At 32.1% G+C, this 20859-nt stretch overlaps 2 protein-coding genes and 1 long non-coding RNA gene across 5 annotated transcripts in view; all 3 read right to left on the bottom strand.

Annotated features, from left to right (window-relative positions):
* The window catches only part of LOC117692238 (putative leucine-rich repeat-containing protein DDB_G0290503), a 1014555-nt gene that overhangs the window by 268697 nt on the left and 724999 nt on the right, over window positions 1–20859 (bottom strand). The window lies entirely within an intron of this gene.
* Window positions 1961–11098, bottom strand: LOC136271853 (uncharacterized). Its single transcript, XR_010709847.1, has 3 exons — window positions 10987–11098; window positions 9055–9120; window positions 1961–4578 (listed from the first exon to the last, which is right to left on the bottom strand). It is a non-coding gene; the product is annotated as an uncharacterized lncRNA (long non-coding RNA).
* LOC136271374 (toll-like receptor 3) lies at window positions 15489–19203 on the bottom strand. The gene is made up of 3 exons (XM_066071294.1): window positions 19167–19203; window positions 15736–17063; window positions 15489–15536 (listed from the first exon to the last, which is right to left on the bottom strand). Exons 1-3 carry the CDS (start codon window positions 19201–19203, stop codon window positions 15489–15491), a joined length of 1413 nt encoding a protein of 470 aa, XP_065927366.1.

The following is a 20859-nucleotide window of genomic DNA, read 5'->3' as shown; positions in this document are numbered from 1 at the left end:
GCAGCTATTTATCGCAGATGCTTGAAATTTTAACACACTATTTGTTTAGGCATGCCATATTGTGGGATATATTTCTGAATCGGATGCCAGCTTTCTGTTAAATGTCGACTTTGCTTATTTTGCATATTCACATCAGAGCGGGAGTATCTTTAGTGAGCATTGGCTCACAGATATATTGTTGCATTAGACTAACAATGAGGAAAATATGGAACAATATCGACTTCAGCTTTTGCCACTAACTTCAATCTACATCACAAACCAAATGAATGTCAAACATCATGTTCGATGCATTTGAGCACGATTGTCATATTTTCATGAAGCTGATTACTTGAGAAACTTAGAAGCATAATCCAGCGTTTCTACCACTGGGGCTACCACTTAAATCCTTAAATTCCGATAACATTCCTTAAATACTCTCTAAAATGAACTAAAAGTGAAATCGAATGCTACATTTACCATGAGTTTCGATGACCATGAGAGAATCTTTTTCACAGTAGTTGTACATTAAAAAAAGACAAAAAATAGGTTTCGTCTTGTTATCTTTACATCCACTAATCAGAGATCAAAGAAATTATGATCAATCATGTATTGTAAGCGTTAACGATCGCCACGCTTAATCACATTTTCACCTCGAGGCGCTAAATGGAAGTGGCATGGGGAGAAGCCCAATTTTCAATGTACTAATGAGAGATATTAAAAAGCAATTAAAACTGAATTAATTAATCCATGTTTAGGCACTTATACCCGATAACCCATGCCGTTTACCTGTGTAATTGTTGAAATAAACAGAACCGACAGCATCTGATATTTAAATGAACACTTCTATATAGCCTTAAAAATGGACTGGCGTTATTGTTTTGCAACTTGAAAAAATTTAATACATATGTAAAATCGTTGGCGCACTATTAATGTTAGCGCTCAGAGGCAGTTGCCCCAAAGGCGCTAAAATAAAAACATATTCCTCTGCAGAAACCACCTGGAATGGTGGACAGCTTAAGTTTACACAACGCATTAACCCATTTAAACTTCAGGTTTCCAAATATAATTTTTTGGGGGTTTTAACAGAGTTTCCATAAGGTGTCTGGCATGCGGAAACTGAGTTTTTCACCCAGTGATACGTTAAGACTTATGATTTTAGAAACCGGAGCAACTTAGATTGAGCAGTTTGTTTAGATTTTAAAATACCTTAATTGTGACCAAAGTAGTTATGAAATAAGTGATCAAACGATTGCGTTATAAAATTTATGTGGTAATGATAATTAGTATAAAATATGATGAAATCCATGTAAAATGTAAAACTTTAGAATGACATCTTCACGTATAATTTTGATTCCTCAAAGTGACGAATAATTATTGTCTGCAAGCTTTTAAGCTTACAATTACGTAAAATAAATCATAATATTCTAGTCTGATATCTCTCCCCCCCCCTCTCTCTCTCTCTCTCTCTCTCTCTCTCTCTCTCTCTCTCTCTCTCTCTCTCTCTCTCTCTCTCTCTCTCTCTCTCTGGCAATTGTATTTTTGTAAAAATCAATTACAAATAACCGTTTAAAGTCTTTCCATATTTTTTTTTCTAAAATCAGACAGTTAATTTTATATAATGTTAATAACTTATACCAAGTTATCTTTTCATTTTGGAAATTTATGAATGCACTGTTCATTTTAAAATAAGGCAATAAATCCGCTTAATATTAAAATAATAATTGTGCATTTACAATTTATCTTTCAACTGTTTACTGATTAAAAATGTATACTCTTTTTCTAGTTATTAATCATTCAGATTAGTTGCATGAATGCGTTTTATTAGATCGAATAGCAAAACTAGGGTAATTTCAGCTACTGTTAAATGTCCACAAAAATACGATGTGTTTCAATAGATGTACCTTAGACACATATTCCAAAAAACAACAAATTAAACTAGTATATATGAAATACTTTTATTAGATATTGTTTTATGTAGGTCAAAGTAACTTAACTTTTATTATAGATACATAATGCACTACAATATACATATATAAAAAGAAAGAAAGAAATAAATGTACTTTTTTGCAAGCTTAACTGACTGATATGTATTAATTATCGCTACATAAGGTGAAGACACGCATTTATTTGATAAGGCAAAGCTGTACGTCTAGTCTGGTCTCAGGATACTTGATAATTTTGAGAGTATGTATTCGTCGCTGTTATCATCCTCTGGCCATCTGAAATGCTCAATACACCACCAAATGTTTTTGATTTCGTTTGGAAGCCTATCCAGAGGAAGTCCATCTTTAATGATAACTACGATAGATCCTTGACGTTGGTTATGAAATGCGTGGGTTATTGCCATTTGAACAGCATACGAGTGCCATCCCCTTTCAAGAAAACTCTCGCTCATAATAAACATCACTTTTCTGCTCTCGTTAATACAGCCGACTATCTCCTCCGATTCCCAACGTCCTGGAATTGAATCCTTATCTCCAAACCAGGTTTTTATGTTCAAAACGTTCAATTTCGGATACAATATTCTAATGATCCACGAATAATCTGCATCATTGTATGAAACATACACATCGTAAAGAAACTCATTTTTACATTGTGGATTAATACCTTTCCATCTGTTTTTAAGTCGTAGAATGACATATTCCAAATGAACGCGATATCTTTTAATAGCAGCGGTAATAGATAATGTTAAAATTGTTAATGCCAGTAATCCTACAGAAAAGATAAGCAATTCGTTTGTCTGGCAGTTCAGCTCAAATTTCCTCCAGGTTTGTTCGTTAAACAGTTTAACAATAGAAGATTTATTTTCCACGCATAAAACTTTGCTTATATCTGAAAATACATATTGATGATCTTTCATCCATTTCAAAGACCGAGTGTTTAGACATGCACAGGAGATCGGATTTCCTTCTATGTAGATTGATATATTTTTCAATGATTTGAATAAAATTTGATCTCTCTCAGAAAATTTCGAAAGTAAGTTATATCGAATTGAAAGTATTTCTAAATTTTCAAGCTCCATTAAAAAACTTGGCGTCACTGAAAACCTATTGAGGTCCAGTTTAATTTCTAAAAGAGATTGTCTTTGATCATTTAGTAATGATTTAGGCAAAGAGGTCAAACTATTTTCTGAAATATCGATTGTTGATAGATTTTTTAGATTAGAAAATAAGTTTTTAGAAATTAATGAAGGTGTTTCATTTAATCTGACATTCACAGCATAAAAATGGCGAAGATTTGGAGCCTGTTGAAGAATATTGAAATGAATACGTTTAAAACTGTTTTCTGATAAATCAAGTTTAAGCAAAGACTTAAAGTTAAGCATACGTGCAACGCCAAAAGGGAAATTGGTTCTTTGGAGATACAATTCTTGCAATTTTTCTCCTGTTACTTCAATTTGAGGAACCAATCTTTTTACGTTATGAATGTAATTTTCAGAAAAGTCAAGAACTTCCAAATGTTTTGGTAATGTGATATTAATTGAAGTATAACCTCTTTTTGGAATATGGAGTCGCTTGTATTTGAATTCGTTTTGACGAGAAGGTTTGTTGTTGCAGCACAGATTCATGTTCCGGATCCTTGGAAGAGTTAAAAGAGTCATAACCATTGTAAAATCGACAATATGCATATTATTCCCACTAAAATCAAGGTATTCTAAACAGTTCCATAATGTTGTGTTATAAATATTTGTCTTCACGATACTTATCTCGTTATTTCCCAATGAGAGAGCCCTTACACAGATATTGATTAGAAATTCCATTGACCAATAATCTAGGTTAACTATATCAGTTGCAACAATTTTCTTATTTTCATACATAAAAATATTTTTGACCTCACGGTTTTGTAAGCATTTAAGAGACCTAAGTGAAATAGATACGTTGCATTTGCCGCCGAAATTTATGAGAATTTCATCGCTTAAATACGGAAAAGAGCAGAAAAGATCTTCTGTTACGTCACATTTTACGTGATTTTTGAAATCCATATTTATGCTTCGAATAGGGGAACGGTTAAGTCCGTAAAAAGATAAATTTGTCAAGCTAAACTCACCTAGGATATTGAATTTTAATTGAGATAAATTTATCAGATTTTGAAATGCTTTTGAGAAAGAAAATTTATTAAAGATGTCAATTTTCAAAAATATCAAGGAATGAAGCCTAGACAGTGAAATATCCGGATAACCTTGATATTGGAAGTTGTTTTTATGAATTTTGAGAATTTGAAGTTTAGACATATTACGAAACGCATCAGTACCGAACTTATTTTTTTCAAGATTAGAGCTAGAGAGGTCTAAACTGCATAAATTTGATAATCCATGAAATGCTAGATTTCCAACAACAGTTATGTCATTGTGATGGAGAATTACTGAAGTCACGTTGGAATAGGAAGCGATCTGCTCAAATGTATCCTTTGTCACGGAAGAAAATCGATTGAAGGAGAGATCCAAAGTAACATTCTGATTCTTTAACTTGGGGGGAAACGATGTTGGCAATCTGCTTAAATTGGATCCGCTGCAATTCCATAGTAATCCCATGTTTCCACAATCATCGAGATATGGTGAAATTTGACAGTTTTGTGAAATGGCAATAAATATACTGCCTGCTGAAAGTAAAAAGTGATACAAATGCTTGAGATGGCCTACAATGCACACAGGTTGCCGACTTCTGGTTTATATGTGCATGTTCTTACGCATAAAGACAGATTGAAACATTCAAAAACTGTTTTATCTATCCATAAATAAAAAAGTAAAAAACAAATAATCGATAAGATTATTTTCGATTTTAAAAGAAAGAATTTGATAAAAAGTCAAGAACAACATGTTTGTACAATCATACATATTTATACATATAAATTTGTACAAATGAATAAATTTATATAACAACTCATTTCAAAGAAATTTGTATATAGCAATACAATTACATTTGTTTTGCCTCGGACTAGAATGTTACGACGTCATTGGATGAATCGCGTTACATGATTGCCTTATAAATCTCTTTACGGCAAACGTCAAAATTTATACGGCAACATGGCGGACGTAACGTTATTTGAGCTGATTTTCACCATACCTTAATTTTTTTAAGCCTCAAAATATTTAGAGTGATCCCCATTTGCCCGTGACGCAATATTACATACAATGGCATCCAGGTTCGTGAAGACGACGGACGAGGAGCGAAAAAATAAGAGAATTAAGCTCAATTCAGAGAATACATTACAATCAAACAAAGGAGCAGCGAAAGTGTTTAAAGAATATTTACAACAAAAAGGGGAATCGGTGGATTTTAAAACATTTGACAACGTGAAACTGGAAGCATGCCTTTGCCATTTTATATGGATCTCAGGAAAGCGGATGGCAGTCACTACAAGGTGAAATCACTTGCGGGCATTCGTCACGGACTAAACCGACACCTGAAAAGTCCACCATTCAACAAGAAATATGACATAATCAAGGACCCTGCTTTTACTGACAGTGATACTTGTTTTAAAGCTGCTCTTGCTTAGACAAAATGTGTCAGAAAGGGGGATGTTCAGCACTACCCCATCATTTCGAAGCCTGATATACATAAACTGTACACAAGCATGCACCTCTCCATAAATACTCCACAAGGACTGTTCAACAAAGTTCAGTTTATGTACAGATGTTCTTCTGTCACTGGGGCAATGAAAACATGCACGGGATAACAAAAAACACTCTCAAAGTTTTCACCGATGACAAAACTCGCCGAAAGTACGTGAAAAGGGTAGTGGACAAGCTAACGAAAAACCAAAAAATTGACAAAGAATCGTCTTCAGGAATAATGCCAAAAGTGCCAGGTAGGTGAACTGTTCATCTTTGTTTTGAAATATAAAAAATATCATATTCATATAATGTACAGCAAACTGTTATTAAGTGTACTTTTTACATGGATATTTAATCATATTTTAGGATTTTTGCCCAGTACTCTCCTATGAGATATATATAATTATCAAAGTTGCATCCAGAGTGTGACAAATAAGTGTCAAAAAATAAACAAAATAGATTTTAAGATCAATAGTATATATTTGTTCATATTAAAAATTACACATTTCATAAAAATAGAAAGTAATGAAAATTCATCCTGTCAAATTAACACGTCGAACCTTTAGCATTTTTTTTCAGACTATGGCAACGACCACTAAAATGCTTTGTTGAATCAGACAGTGTTTGGTTTTATAATGCACGGGTTGGTGAAAAAAAATCAGCACATTTCTAAGCCGAATTAGTAATGCAGCTGGTCTGTCGAAAATCTATACCAACCATTAAATTAGAGCAACCGGAGTGTCCATTTTGTAAAATCCATGTTTGGTCCATCACAGGTGATGGCAGTCACAGGACATAAATCGGTTCAAAGCCTAAGTGTGTACCAAAGAGTCAGTGATGATGAAAAGATGATGATGGGCGACCCTTTAACCAAGAACATTCTGCCTTCAATGCCAGCGTTGTTAGACTTAAACAAACCTGCTATTCTGCCTGGGCCCGCATCACTAGCTTGCGGTGTCCGTCACCAACATAAGGCTCTCTCCAGGGAATTCAAAATGTTGATCTTAAGCTGACCGACGTCAATATGAATGAGCTACTTATTGATTTTGAGGGTCAGGAAATCACATGTACCCAATCAATTTCTGTAATAGACCTGCCTTCAACCAGTCTCCGTGTTCAGTAATTGCTCCCTTACCATCCATCAACTTACAATTTTGAAATCAAAACTAAATGTGGTTGTTTCTCTTCCAAACAAAATTGTTAAAAACTGTTTATCACTGTTGAGAATTAACGTTCATTAAATAAATTTAATTGTTATTTGATAGAATATGTTTGTCAAACATTGATGAGCTATGTCTATTTAATGAATTTAATTGTTATATGATATTTTGTTTGTTTACATATAAAACTTTAGGTCCTCGAAAAAACAAAACACGTGTTAGGTTATAAGTAATAGTTTAAAAGAAAGTGACATGAGGAGGTATCTATTACATTTCTAAAGACTTGTCAAATTTGGATAAATAGAACAAGTAATTTTCAGGTATTATTTAATCAAAGTATGAATTACAAATTCTGCCCTTGTTTATGCTTCTAATTAAGGGTTTAGGCCTAATTTGCTAACGTTCTTATGTTATTGTTCAGGTTATTTTTTTAATTTAATAGCCTTGAAAAGGATCATTTGGATTGAGAAAGAATTATAAGCTGGCATTTACAAAGAATATTCAATTCTTTCCTTTCACAAGACTAAAAATATTTTTTTCAAATTCCTTTAGTTTTCAAAATCAATTTTTCATTACTTATGGTTCTAATATGCTCCAAAGATATACAAAGATGTTTCAAGACCGATTTTACACCTTTAAGAGTTGTCTTTCTTTCCATAGTATTTCCAAGCATCTCAAATAGAAGATTCAATAGAGAATGTTTAACGATTTTTTTCAGGTGAAACTTTGCCTTAACAGGATATGTTCTATCATATGCATGTTGTATGCATTTGTTTTCTGTAAATCCCTTGCACTACCGACTACTACATTTTTTGGTTTTGTTTGTGTGTTTGTTTGAATTGGTTTTTTTTTTTTGGGGGGGGGGGGGGGGGGTTGGCAAATACAAAATCTTCTTTTCTTTTACAAAAAGGAATAGATTACAACTTTATCCAAAACCTTTATAAATTTTCATCTGACTTTTTATAGAAATCAAACCATTGTTTTTTAATATAGAAATATGGAATCCTATTAAAAATATTGATCTATCAAACAAATTAAAATATAATTTCCTCTAGGAGTAAAGAGGAAATTTTCATTCAACAGTCAACCGCTTCTTGAAAGTCAGCAAATAAGAGGATTCCTGATTCCTTGCATCTTTTCAAATAATTAAAAATATCCATAATTATCCATGGGCTCCTATTATATTACCCGTTATTATATCCAGACTGATTGATGTTTATTATTTTGTCTTTATTTTTTAAACGACGAGAAAAATAACAAAGATTTCATTTCGTAATCATAGTTTGTTTAACTTGTAGGACGGTAGTTTTAAAGACCATCTAGTTCTTTTTGTTTGTTGATTATCCACTCCTTTTTATCTGAAACAAAGATTTCATTTCCTAATCACAGTTTGTTTATCTTTTAAGACGGCAGTTGTTAAGATCAAGTTCTTTTTATCTGAAACGCCATCTGATACGTGAATATATAATACACATAGCTGATTTAGCATATTTCCGGTTTTATTATTTGCTCTTATTTTATTTCTTATGACACTGTGAGACTAATGTTTATATTTAAGCCTTATAAATATGCTGTATTTTCCATTTTCATTTTAACCACCTATTTTTTTTTATCTAATCCGTGGTCTACCAGCCTTAATTACATTAGGATCGTTATCGTAATCTATGAGCTTCCTTACGTTACTTACAGTGTATTTATTGCGGTGAAATATTTATTTTTGATTTGTTCAATTTCGTTTTTTAAAATTTTCTTTACTTATTGTTTAATTTTAAATAAGAAGACTTCTCATTTATTTTTATGATAGTTTGTTGCTACCATATTATCAGATTAGTTGTCTAACAATTGTTTATTACCATTCGGTGATCCCTTTTAAAAACTTGACGTTATATGTAACAGTTTCTTACATATGATGGATAAAAATTTATGATAATTACATGTTACAATTTGAGCAAAATGATTCTATAGTATGTTAATGATAGCGTCTTTCTATGAAGAAATGATACTTCTTTTTAGTTCAAAAAATATTGCAATTGTATTTTAATACTGTACCTCAAAAAATAAACAGGCGAAAATTATGCTAAAGTCAGTGTATGTTGCAGATACTTTTAAAATAAAAAGTTTTTTAATCATAAGATTAACGCATAGCACTTAAAATCGACCTCCATAATAGATCTTTATATTTTGGTTTTTTGTAATCTGCTTTTTTATCTACATTAAAATTATGAGCGCGGGTCGAGGGAATTCTAGTGGGTAGGTATCCCCCCCCCCAAAAAGAAAAATCAAACTTATCCTATGTTTATAGCAAAGTTATTGTAGTTCTCAAAATATAAATGATAGAATACATATAAGATTGAAACTTACCAGTAATAAGCAGACAAACAGTCCGTTCTTTGTAAAACATATTCTTTCCAATAGATTTAAAGTCAACTGAAACAGATATAAAGCAACTTTATATTGATATAATTATTTATACAAATATGTAATCAACGTGTATTTTACATTTATTTAGTAAACACAATTAAGGTAATTATAATCATTTAGTAGCAGTCTTATTCTATATGTTTTATTAGTTATGAACATTTGGAGAGGAGTGCAATATTCACATATGATTACATATTTTTTTAAAAGTTTACCATTTATCATTTCAATCATTATTAATTGATAATGTTAACTGGTTTTTCATGTTAAAGTGTAAAAATCGTCATAAAATATTAAGAATTAAGAAAAATTAAAAAAGATGCCCACAGGTATTGACGATCCCCTGAGTCTGCCAACATCAATAAGTTTAAAAAAGGGAAAGGGACAAGGTTGAGATGGGAAATGTTGGATTAACAATATCCTAGCCCAAGGGGACAAATATTGCAAACATTTGATAATAAGAGACCGATAGGATTTAAATGACAATTTCATTAGTTTGTGAGAAAAATGCATGTTTGTACCCGAACTTTTGTGAGACTTAACAATTTTTAACTAAATGGTCACATTGCCTTGACCAAGGGCCCAAACCCCTGACCTGGGGGTCAATAATTTTGCAATTTTTGAAAGTTGGCCTTATGAATTTATAGTGATTAATTCAAATTTAATAGCGTGTTCACTATATGACCAAGCTGGCCCCGCCTTAGGGTCTACAACCTTGACTAGTTCTAATGAATCTACAATATAGATAGAGTACTTCATGGGCAACATAATCATCCATTTTGTTTTTTCTTTATTATATATGGGAGTAGAAAAGAGAAATATCAAATATTTAATACCTTTTTCACTATAAGGATATTTTGGCCCCTTCTCAGGGCCCGAACCATAAAATTCACAATTTTTATACAGGGCTTTATGGACCCATTATGATAACCATGCATTCGGTTTAGGCTTTGCAAATATATATGTAAGAAGACAGGAATATTTTCTAAGTTTTAATACATGATAACTGTTTAACCAAATTGATCCCACTTTATGATCTGAACTTTTGATCCAGACCAAAGGGTCATAAATTTTACAATATTGGAAGAGGGCTCTAGAACATTTTTAGCTGCTGGTCTGTAGCTCCCGATCTGAAAAAATTTGGATGGACGACCTAGAAACTACTTTGCCACCCATTGAAAAAAATGTATATTTCTTGCGTACAAAAACGTGCTGATTAACCTTATTTACACGAAAATTCTGTGATAACAATTAGAACCATAAGATTATTCATGCAATTTACTACTGATATCGTCTCTTTACTTGCCTCCGACTTTCTCTGGAGCACGCTACCGACCTCGGAAAATCAAATATGTTGAATTCACATCGAGATCGAGAGTGCCTTTTTTACATGTAAACAAACTGCGCCACTTTACGGGGCTGGTGATGTTTAAAAGACTATTAGAGGCAAGTAAAAAGACGGAGGACAGACAAATGCCAATGCCAATGGTTCACCTGAGTAACTCCTGTGACTACTAAACAAACACAGTTTATCATTAAAACAAATACAATATTTCTTCTAAATTCAATGCTTTTGTAGCACAGATATATACTGTAAATGTTTTTTTTCACATATGTTTATATGGTACTACAATGTACTTTTAGATATGCAATGAATACCCAAACATAGTTTTCTGAAATATTTATACGTGAATCCGGTATTCACAAAAGATATATTTCATGAATCACATCGTTTCATACCTGTAAAAGTTCAATGGAGCATCAGTATATTTTATTAATCGGCTAATACAGTCATCAAAAAATTGAATATAATTGTTCCTATTAAAGTCTTTTGAAACAACATAATTGTAAAAGTGATACAAGTACTGTACTTACCAAAAACCTCTTCACCAAATTTCTTTCTTAAATTAAATTAAACCCGGAAGAAAATGACCACCAAATCACAAAGAAAGTTCACCGTTTAATTCCTTGGGTCGTTTCGAAAAACACCTGTATTTAAACTTTCCGCATGAATACCTTCTCTAGGGGGCCCATAAATAAGCGTTTAACCTTTAACAACAACACATGTTTGGCTGGTTTTGGAAATACACATTTTAAACATATCCAATCTATTAAAAAACTATAAAGATGCTGGATTGAATAAAAATAGTTTCATTTTATTGTCAGCTTGTTCGTGTTCATGCATGGAAATATTCCTCATGGGTGGTTCACAACTCGTAGAATACTATCATCATTGATGGAATTTTTTGTTGTCAAAACTATACATTGTATATGTCGTTAGTTTAAATATACACATGTATATATATATATATATATATATATATATACTAAAGGAGGCTAAGGCTGGGAGGACAACTAATCAACCATAAGATCTTTGTTAAACTTTTACAAATGATATGTTTGGTCGTACATGTAAACTATATTATGAAGTGGAGAAAAAATCCAAATATTTCAGCTTTAAAATTTTTAGCGTTTTCCTTTATATTTATTTAGAGACTAAATGAGGTAAATATATATTCTTAAAATGGACACGACCATTCAGCTTCATTAAGATTTATTGATTTTTTTTTCAATGCATTAAATGATATCTAAATTTCATTATTCCTAAGTGTTTTGAGGGACAAGGATTCAATTGCCCCGGAGTATAAGTGCTCAAGTTATGTTAATTTGAAATTTGCAAAGAAAAGACTTTGCACAGTTAATAACTTGTGACTGATTTAGGCCCTAAAATAATAGGCTAAGGAAAAAAGAGAGAAAACTTGTTAAGATTTTTAAAAGAAGTATTCAATATTACATGTAGGAATGCATGTAAAAGAATGTTACCTATTCTATTTAACAAATAAACGTGGTGAGATCTCAATATTTTGGTATTTTGTGTATGGAGGATTAGGAGAGATTATTATTGAAAACTTACGATTGTACTTTGAAAAATAAATAAACTATTGACATATTCTAACGCCAAAACTGTAAAATTCTAGAGATCATGTTTATTTTTGCAGAAATATATTGCCCTTGTCGTACATATATTTATTCAGCAAACAGCAAAACAGTAAAGTAGTAAAGTATGCTTTTTACATAATAAACCAATGCTCAAAAGTAAACACTTAAATGAAATGAACAGAGGAAAATTATAATGAATTGTTTTAAACTGTATAAGATCAAAATAAAATCATAAGTTTAACCAGAGCCAACCCCCCCCCCCACACCACCACCACCACCACCACCACCGCGCCTCATATTTTAAAACAATTAAATAATCTAGAGAATTTGATTTTTAGTCACTTTCACTCAAAGAACTGTCTTTTATAATTTAAAACATCTCTCCTTAAATTGCACTTTTAACACATAAATGTCTATTTCTCAACGCAATGATTCAAAATATTGAATGTTCCTACAACTGCAGATGCTGCATGTTGAATAAATAGGCGAGAAAAATATTGTTGCAAAATCATTTTGTGACTAAGTTGTACATGACTTTTATTCGCGATCAGTTTCTGCGATTACATTAAATTTAAATCTTCCTTAGGACGTTTTTATTCAAACAATTCAAATTACATGGTTACTTTAAAAATGTTTTTTTTTCCTGATTTTCTATGCAGCAAAATTTAGCTAAAAAAAACCTTTTTATGTTGTTCATTTCAAGCGGAAAGTGGAAAATAAAATGACCGGTAATCGAAAAATACTAAAACAAATTAGCAAGTATTATTTGATAACAAACAATAAAAATTTCACGATTTATTGTCGTTTTTTCATTTTTTTTTTTTTCATTTTCAGATGTGAATTTTAATAATATGTAAATTGATTTGAGTACATTGCTTCAGTGTTGGAAATCCACGAAAACAATGTTTGTATCAAAACGATTTTATCGGGATAAAGGATAATAATGTGTGGTCCACAAATTAAACATCACATTCACCTAAATTTTTAGAGTAATGTTTGGAGTTTCACGATCTCCGATCCTCGGCAAAGTTCGATAACTCTAAATTATCCCGATTTCTTTTATTCGTACCATAAATCTGACTTTTATACAGACAATTTTAGTTTAATATTCTACCGCTAGTATAACTATCAGTTACACAGCTGCATGCTTGGCTAGTGAATCCAGGAAGCATTCCCACTTATATACATCTTGGTATAGAGTTCGACCGAGTTGATGCACCGGATTTTTTTTTTACTCAGCTTGTTTCTTTAATCCATTATATCCATCGTAGGCACAATAACTTTGTAAGATGAATTGATACTTTCTAAAAAAAAAATCATTTTTTAAAAATTATTTCATTTATAAAGGTTGAAAGAAAAATATCATTCTTATGATGAAAAAAAAAATACTTTGAGGCTGAGGATCGGAGAACCTTAAGTATTTTACTATGTTTCTATACAGAACTCTTATCACAATGAATTTGATAGAGTCTAAAAAATAGCTACGACCATGCAGCCATCATGAGGGTTAAGAAAATATTAGTGTTTTATCTTAAAAAAGCTAACTCATAAACACAAAATATCGGTGTTTTTATTTCAAATAAACTAAATCATAAACACAAAATATTAGTGTTTTATCTTTTACAAACCTAAATCATAAACACAAAATATCGGTGGTTTTTTTCAAATAAGCTAAATCATAAACACAAAAATATCGGTGTTTTTTTCAAATAAGCTAAATCATAAACACAATACATGTACATATCAGTGGGTTTTTTTCTTCAAATAAGCTAAATCATGAACACAACATATCAGTTTTTTTTTCTTCAAATAAGCAAAATCATAACCACAGTAATGGTGAAAATTATAAGGATGCCATTGGAAAAGACAACTGAAGTTAAAAAAACAAAATCACACAATTGAAAGGGTTTGGAACCTCTGTTTCATTTTGAAGGTCAGTGTCAGAAAAATGTTTTCTTGAAAAAATACAGCTGAGTTGATATGCATCTTTATACTACGATTTATGCCTACACATTCACCTATTCATGCATCAAAAAAACTTACAAATGTGTTGAAAATCTTACTGATCAGAATATGATTATATCCATATAAAAACAAATAACCTTGGATGTACATCATACATAATACATACCAATAATTCCAGTAACAATAGTCAAAATACTGTAAAAAGCATATAATATGTAGAACCAAATAGTATACAAGGTTAACTAGGCATTTAACACTTAGGTTAATTATGTATAAAACAAAACTGATTAAAGACAGAGGAATAAATTGCATTTAAAATTAGAATTCCAGATATCTCCTTAAACAGCGAAATGGTAGGGAGAGACAAAGGGAATTTTTACAAACAAACAGAAATTGTTAACGCCTTGGCCATAATTATGGCAATAATTTGATATACGTTCTATGTACTTGTGCATAGATTCGTCGATGAGACCCCGAGTGATTATAACACGTTATTCATATGCTTAACGCTTAGAAAGAAAATTGCTTATTGGGTATATAATACTATATACACATGGTAATAGATTAAACAATCTCTTAAAAAACAAAGATATACATCTATTTTGGTTTTAAAATTTTAGATAAAGTTGAGAATATCATTTCATAGTGTTGTTCATTTTCTGGCCATCTGAAATGCTCGATACACCACCAAATGTTTTTTATTTCGTTTGGAAGCCTATCCAGAGGAAGTCCGTCTTTAATGATAAGCACAATAGATCTTTGACGTTGGTTATGAAATGCGTGGGTTATTGCCATTTGAACAGCATACGAGTGCCATCCCCTTTCAAGAAAACTCTCGCTCATAATAAACATCACTTTTCTGCTCTCGTTGATACAGCCGACTATCTCCTCCGACTTCCAACGTCCTGGAATCGAATCCTTATCTCCAAACCACGTTTTTATGTTCAAAACCTCTAATTTCGGATACAATGTTTCAATGACCCATGAGCAGTCTGCATCATTATATGAAATATACACATCATATAGGAACATATCCTCGTTGCTTTTTTGGTGGACACCTTTCCACCTGTTTTTAAGTCGCAAAATGACATATTCTAAATGAACGCGATATCTTTTGACAGAGGCTATTATAGTGAGAGATACTATTGTAAAGAACAACAAACAGACAGAAAAAACGAGCCAGTCATCCGTCTGACAGTTAAGTTCAAACTTCCTCCATTCTTTTTCGTATAACAACTGAACAATGGGTATTTTACTCTCCACACACAAAACCTTGTTTAGGTCATAAAATATATTTTGGTGAGCTTTCATCCATTTCAAAGATTGAAGGCCTGTACATGCACAGGTGATCGGATTTCCTTCTATATATATTGACAGATTACTTAATGATTGAAAATGTCTTTGATCATTCCTGGAAAATTTTGATATCAAATTGAACCGAACATATAGCGTTTTTAACTCTTTCAGTTCGGTCAGGACACTTGGAACAGCCGAGAACCTATTGTGATCCAGTCTAATTTCTGTGAGAGAATGTTTTTGGTCCATTAATAGTAATGAGGGCAAAAAGGCCAAACCGTTTTTCGAAAAATCAAGTGTTAACAGGTTTTTCAGATTTTTAAACAGGCTATTAGAAATAGAATGAGCAGTGTTATTCAAACCAACGTCTAAAACATACAAATGGTGAAGATTACGTACTCCTTGAAACATATCGGAATGTACCTGACGAAAACTATTCTCTGATAAATTAAGTTTGATCAAGTTTGGAAAGTTAAGCTTAGTTATTGTGTGAAGAGGGAAATTGGTCTTTTGAAGGTACAGTTCCTCCAGTTCTTCTCCTATTAATACAAAACGCAGATTCCACCCATTTGTGTTATGGAAGTAATTATCAGAAATATCTAAAAGTTTTAAATTCTTTGATATAGTGATATTTACATAAATAAATCTATGTTTTTGTATTTGGAAAGGATCATCCCTGTATTTTGTTTTACTGGTTGGAGGGTTATTGCAGCATAGATTCAAGATTCGAATCTTTGGTAAAGTTAACAAACTCATTAATGTGGAAACATCAATAACATGCATATTATTTCCATGAAAATCGAATTTTTCTAAGCATTTCCATAGCGTTGTTTTATAAAGAGTTGCATTTAAAAACACTATGCTATTGTATCCCAAAGACAGATTCTTTACGCAGATATTAGCGAGATATTCCATCGTCCAATTATTTAAGATTAAGATACCGGATTCAAATCTTTTCTTGTTGCTTGACAAAGATATACTTTGTACTTTACGATTTTGTAGACATTTAAGAGACCTCAGTGCAACAATCACGTCACAGTACCCACCGAAGTTTAAAACTATCTCACGAGAAATGACCGGAAAAGAGCAAAACAGGTCTTCTGTGACGTCACAGCATACGTGATATCTGAAATCCATTGTTATGCTTCGGATTGGGGAATTTTTAAGACCAAGAAATGATGTATTTGACAATCGAAACATACCGATAGAATTGAACTCCAATTCAGATAAATTCTCAAGGTTTTCAAACGCTTTTGTGAAAGAAAATCCCGAGAAAATGTCAATTGTTAAAAATGTCAACGAGGTTAACTTTGAAAATGATAAATAAGGATACCCATCATGTTGAAACTCATTCTGGTCAATTCGAAGAAATTTTAGACTAGAAGTGTTCAGAAACGCCCCTGTGTCGATTGTGCTTTTTTCAAGATGTGAATTCGAAAGATCTAAGCAGCATAAATTTGACATTTTCTGAAAAGTTGTATTTCCAATCTCCGCTATATTGTTATGATGAAGAATAACTGAAGTAACATTGGAGTGGGTGGCTATGTGTTCAAAGGTGTCTTCCGTTACAGAGATAAACTGGTTAAACGACAAATCTAAAGTTACATTTTGATTCTTCAACTCGGGAGGGAGCAAGATAGGTAATCTGTATAAATTTAACCCACTGCAATTCCACAGCAACCCCACATTTCCGCACTCATCGACATGTGGCGATATATGACAGTTTTCGGTTAGTATTATAACAATACTGCCTGTAAAAGAAAACATATATATATATTAAAACTGCCATTCAAAGAATATTTATAAATATATTTTAGCACAGAATAATTATCCCAATAAATTCGCTATAGGTTAAAGATCAGGAATCATATTTTGGTTTATAATTATGGATAAACCCTGACGGTATATTTCTTGCAATTAAGCATGTTGCTCGGGGGGGGGGGGGGGCAATAAGTCTTCTATTGTTAATTAATATGCTATCAAAACTTCCTGGACTCGAAGCGTGGGCGCTACACCCTTCTGATGAAATTTAACTGTTCCATGAGTCGGTCGCAAAAAAAATTAAGGTCAGGAAAAATAACTGAATGTCAAGGATACTATCTGAATTCACATAAGAGGATTTCTACAGAAATGTCTTGCATATACATGTATGACTTCTGCCAACTCCCAAGATTGTTTTATCATTTGTACCAAATTACACCGTCAACCCTCAGCCACGATCAAACGATCACCTGTTACAGCAGATGGCCTGGGTTGTCGATTTATCTACAATATTATCGCACAATGATACTCCTAATTTTTTGAAGAGAAAACACTCTCAGACTGATTTTTTTTAAATAAAAGTAAACAATGTCTTTCCATAATAAACTTCGTTAGACGATTACGCCAGGTTGTTTGCTGTATATACGTATACGTGTAACATGTATTGTAATTTAAAAATATAAAAGAATCCAGGTGTTAAACTTATTATAAAAGTTAGAAACTAGTTTTCCTTTAATAACCACAATATAAAACAGGGACGTTTGTACTACTGCATACATACTGCAAAACTGAGAAAAAGATATTTCTTTAAAAAAAAAGACATCACTACAATTGTTCAAATTGCATTAACTTTCTCCAAAAAAAAATCAATTAACCTTAAAACGCACTTTGATATGAAAACGATATGCGTATTTTTTTTCAAAGCGCATTGCCACATCCCTCGTTTATATCGCCAGTTCATTAAGAAGGATCGATGGTCGTTGCCATTTTTAGATTGTATTTATCTCCTTTACAAGAAGAGCTTTATATAAAGATACAGAAAATACCCAAAATTAAAAGGTAATAAAATATATATGGCTTTTTTCTTAATTGAATATAAGTTTACGGCTGAACAATCCATGATTTCATGTCGAAAATTTTAAGGTAGATCTGATGGTTGATTTGTTGACTATCCAGCCTCCTTAAAAGGCCAGATGGAATTACAATGTTTATTGCTACAATAGTTACGTACTGTCAAAAGCGGAATTAGCATGTGTATTTATTGCAGACACCAGGCTGAAGCTAGCAGCCACTAACAGCAGCCACTAAGCCCGTAGAAGCTAGCAGCCAATAAGGAAATTCATCAAAGTACTGAGAGTATGAATAGTTCCCCTTATTCAGTCATGTAAGTGTTTTTTAATGCGTCTGTAACAAACAAAATAAATTGTTGTGAGGGAGAGGCGGACAGTGTATTTACAATTTAAAGAATTTTTTAGTTGTCGTTCATAAACTAATTCAGTTTAGCTCAGCTTAGTAACTAGAAATTTCCTATAAGTAAACGGAATGTTAATCAAAGTTGTTTTGACTCAGTGGAAGTAAAGGGAATTCGAATGACATATCTCGAATAGAATCCAAGAACCTTCTTCCTGGCTACAGAAACTTGTAAAGAATACTTTACCTAACTCTTAAAACGTGTCTTTCATTTAGCGGGTTTTTTTTTGGTAGAGAGCAGTTTCCGTTAAATTAGAATTTAAACAGCTGGATAAATGGCATAAATTTTGTTTAAGAGGGCTCGATTATCATGGCCATTTTTAGATGATCCGTAATGATAAAAAATTAATATAAAATATGTGGATGTTCTCTGTTAGTTTATCGCCAAAAATATCTTATGAAGAAGTATAATTTGATGGTTTCTTTTTTCACCGCCTAGCTTCTTTAAAAATATATATTAACATAAACAGATGAACGCTAAATAATATTTATTATATAATATTTTATATGTTTAATAGTTAACGTAATCAATAATATTATTATAGATCTCTTGAAACGTTGTATGTTGATACTCAAGTGCATTATAAAAGATGATTGTACATGTAAAGCTGATTATTACTTACAAATAATGAGGAATAGATTTCGCTCACTCTGTGCCATAGTTCTGAATAAATGCTGCTTCAGCTGAAACTCATCAAAAATAAAATATTCACAAATTTAATTAATACATGTATTTACAAAAGTTTACAATGTTTTGTATTTTCTGTATCGTTGTTTGTTTCATGACAAATTTCCAAATATTTATTTATTTAGTTATGGAGGATGGAGGGGATAGGGTTTTCAAAAAGCTCTACACATGTACTTGATTTGCATGTTTGGATAGTGTTACAAAGGTCAAAACCAGGGGAAACGCAACGCTGAATATGACCAGGAAAGCACATTCTGTCTGCCAACGTGTGCATCCAGTAAACTATTTGTGAACTTACTAGTAATTACTAGTAAAACTAGTAAAACTAGTAGTACTGTATTATAACCAATTTATATTCGCGAACGAGGAAGCTTCGCAAAGTTCGAGAGAGCTCGGTTGCCGTGTATATTTCTTCACGCGAACCACTCCTTTTATATAACAACCTGAGTGTGGCTAAGATCTGAACGCGAAAATAAGTTGATGCGAAAAAGGCTTTCTCCGATGAATAGCGAAATAAACATTCCCTTCATGTATCTATCGAACGCTTGTAGTTTTGTAATAACCGGGTGGTTCGTGAAATAAAGAATGAAAATTTTTTATAAGGTCTCAATTGACTGGCAAATACCTTGTCGCCTCCTTATTCAAAAATCAGAGATGGGGTCTATAACTGCAGTTGTGAATTCTTCGCTCCGTTGCGCTCCCCTTCGAGTGTTACTGCAATAAAGGATTACCAGACGACATTGTTTAATAATTACTATAATTATAATAACTTCTTAATCGGCTTAAGCAAGAAATAAAATGATGGAACATACAACATCTTTTTAACTAAAACTATTGATTAATTTAAAAAAAAAAAAAAACTAAATATTTCCACTATCTTGATAATGTGTTTATAATAGAACTCTTCTTTCCCAAGGAGATAAAATACTCTAAAAATAGGCACGAGCGTCTAGCTTTCGAAAGGTGAAGGTCTCCGTTTTTTAATTACAATGCTATTGCTTTTTTTAGTTCAATTGACAGACATAATGTAATTGACCAACATATGCATTTTTATCTCAGTTCCGATTTGTTGTTGGAAAGTTAATAATCAAACATGGCCGTCGAGACAGACTTAAGGGGGTATAGGACACATACATACTGTAGATACCTTATTTTATGCGGGTTCTTAATTCCGCGATTTAACCGTTTTGCATCAAATGGCGAGAATATGATTTACCTATCATAGTTTCATTTAGTGTACATCTGTCCGAAAAATAAAAGCGAGATTCTTAAATACATGTACGCGAGATGTGTTTCTCGCGCTTTTTATGCGGATATCAATTCCTCGTGCAGGAATCTACAGTATTGTGACGTATTTCCGATCGCTATAAACAGTTAAATCAAGCAACTTTATGAATTTTTTCTTTACCATATTTGTTACCTAACAGCGTAGAGCAATGGGTAAGAGCGTTAACTACAAATCTGTTAGTCTTGAGTTCAAATCCCTCTAAGGCTTTTAAAGTTTTTACCCTTCCAAAATAGAAACATATCTTTTGATCAGATATTGTAAAATTTGAAAATTTTAAAACAGTTAAAGTATTTTGATTACAATGTACTTGTATCCACATTAATATAGACATGTGTACCAT

Source organism: Magallana gigas, chromosome 9, assembly GCF_963853765.1.
Source record: "Magallana gigas chromosome 9, xbMagGiga1.1, whole genome shotgun sequence".
NCBI lineage: Eukaryota > Metazoa > Mollusca > Bivalvia > Ostreida > Ostreidae > Magallana > Magallana gigas.
This window is presented reverse-complemented; position numbering and strand designations above follow the sequence as displayed.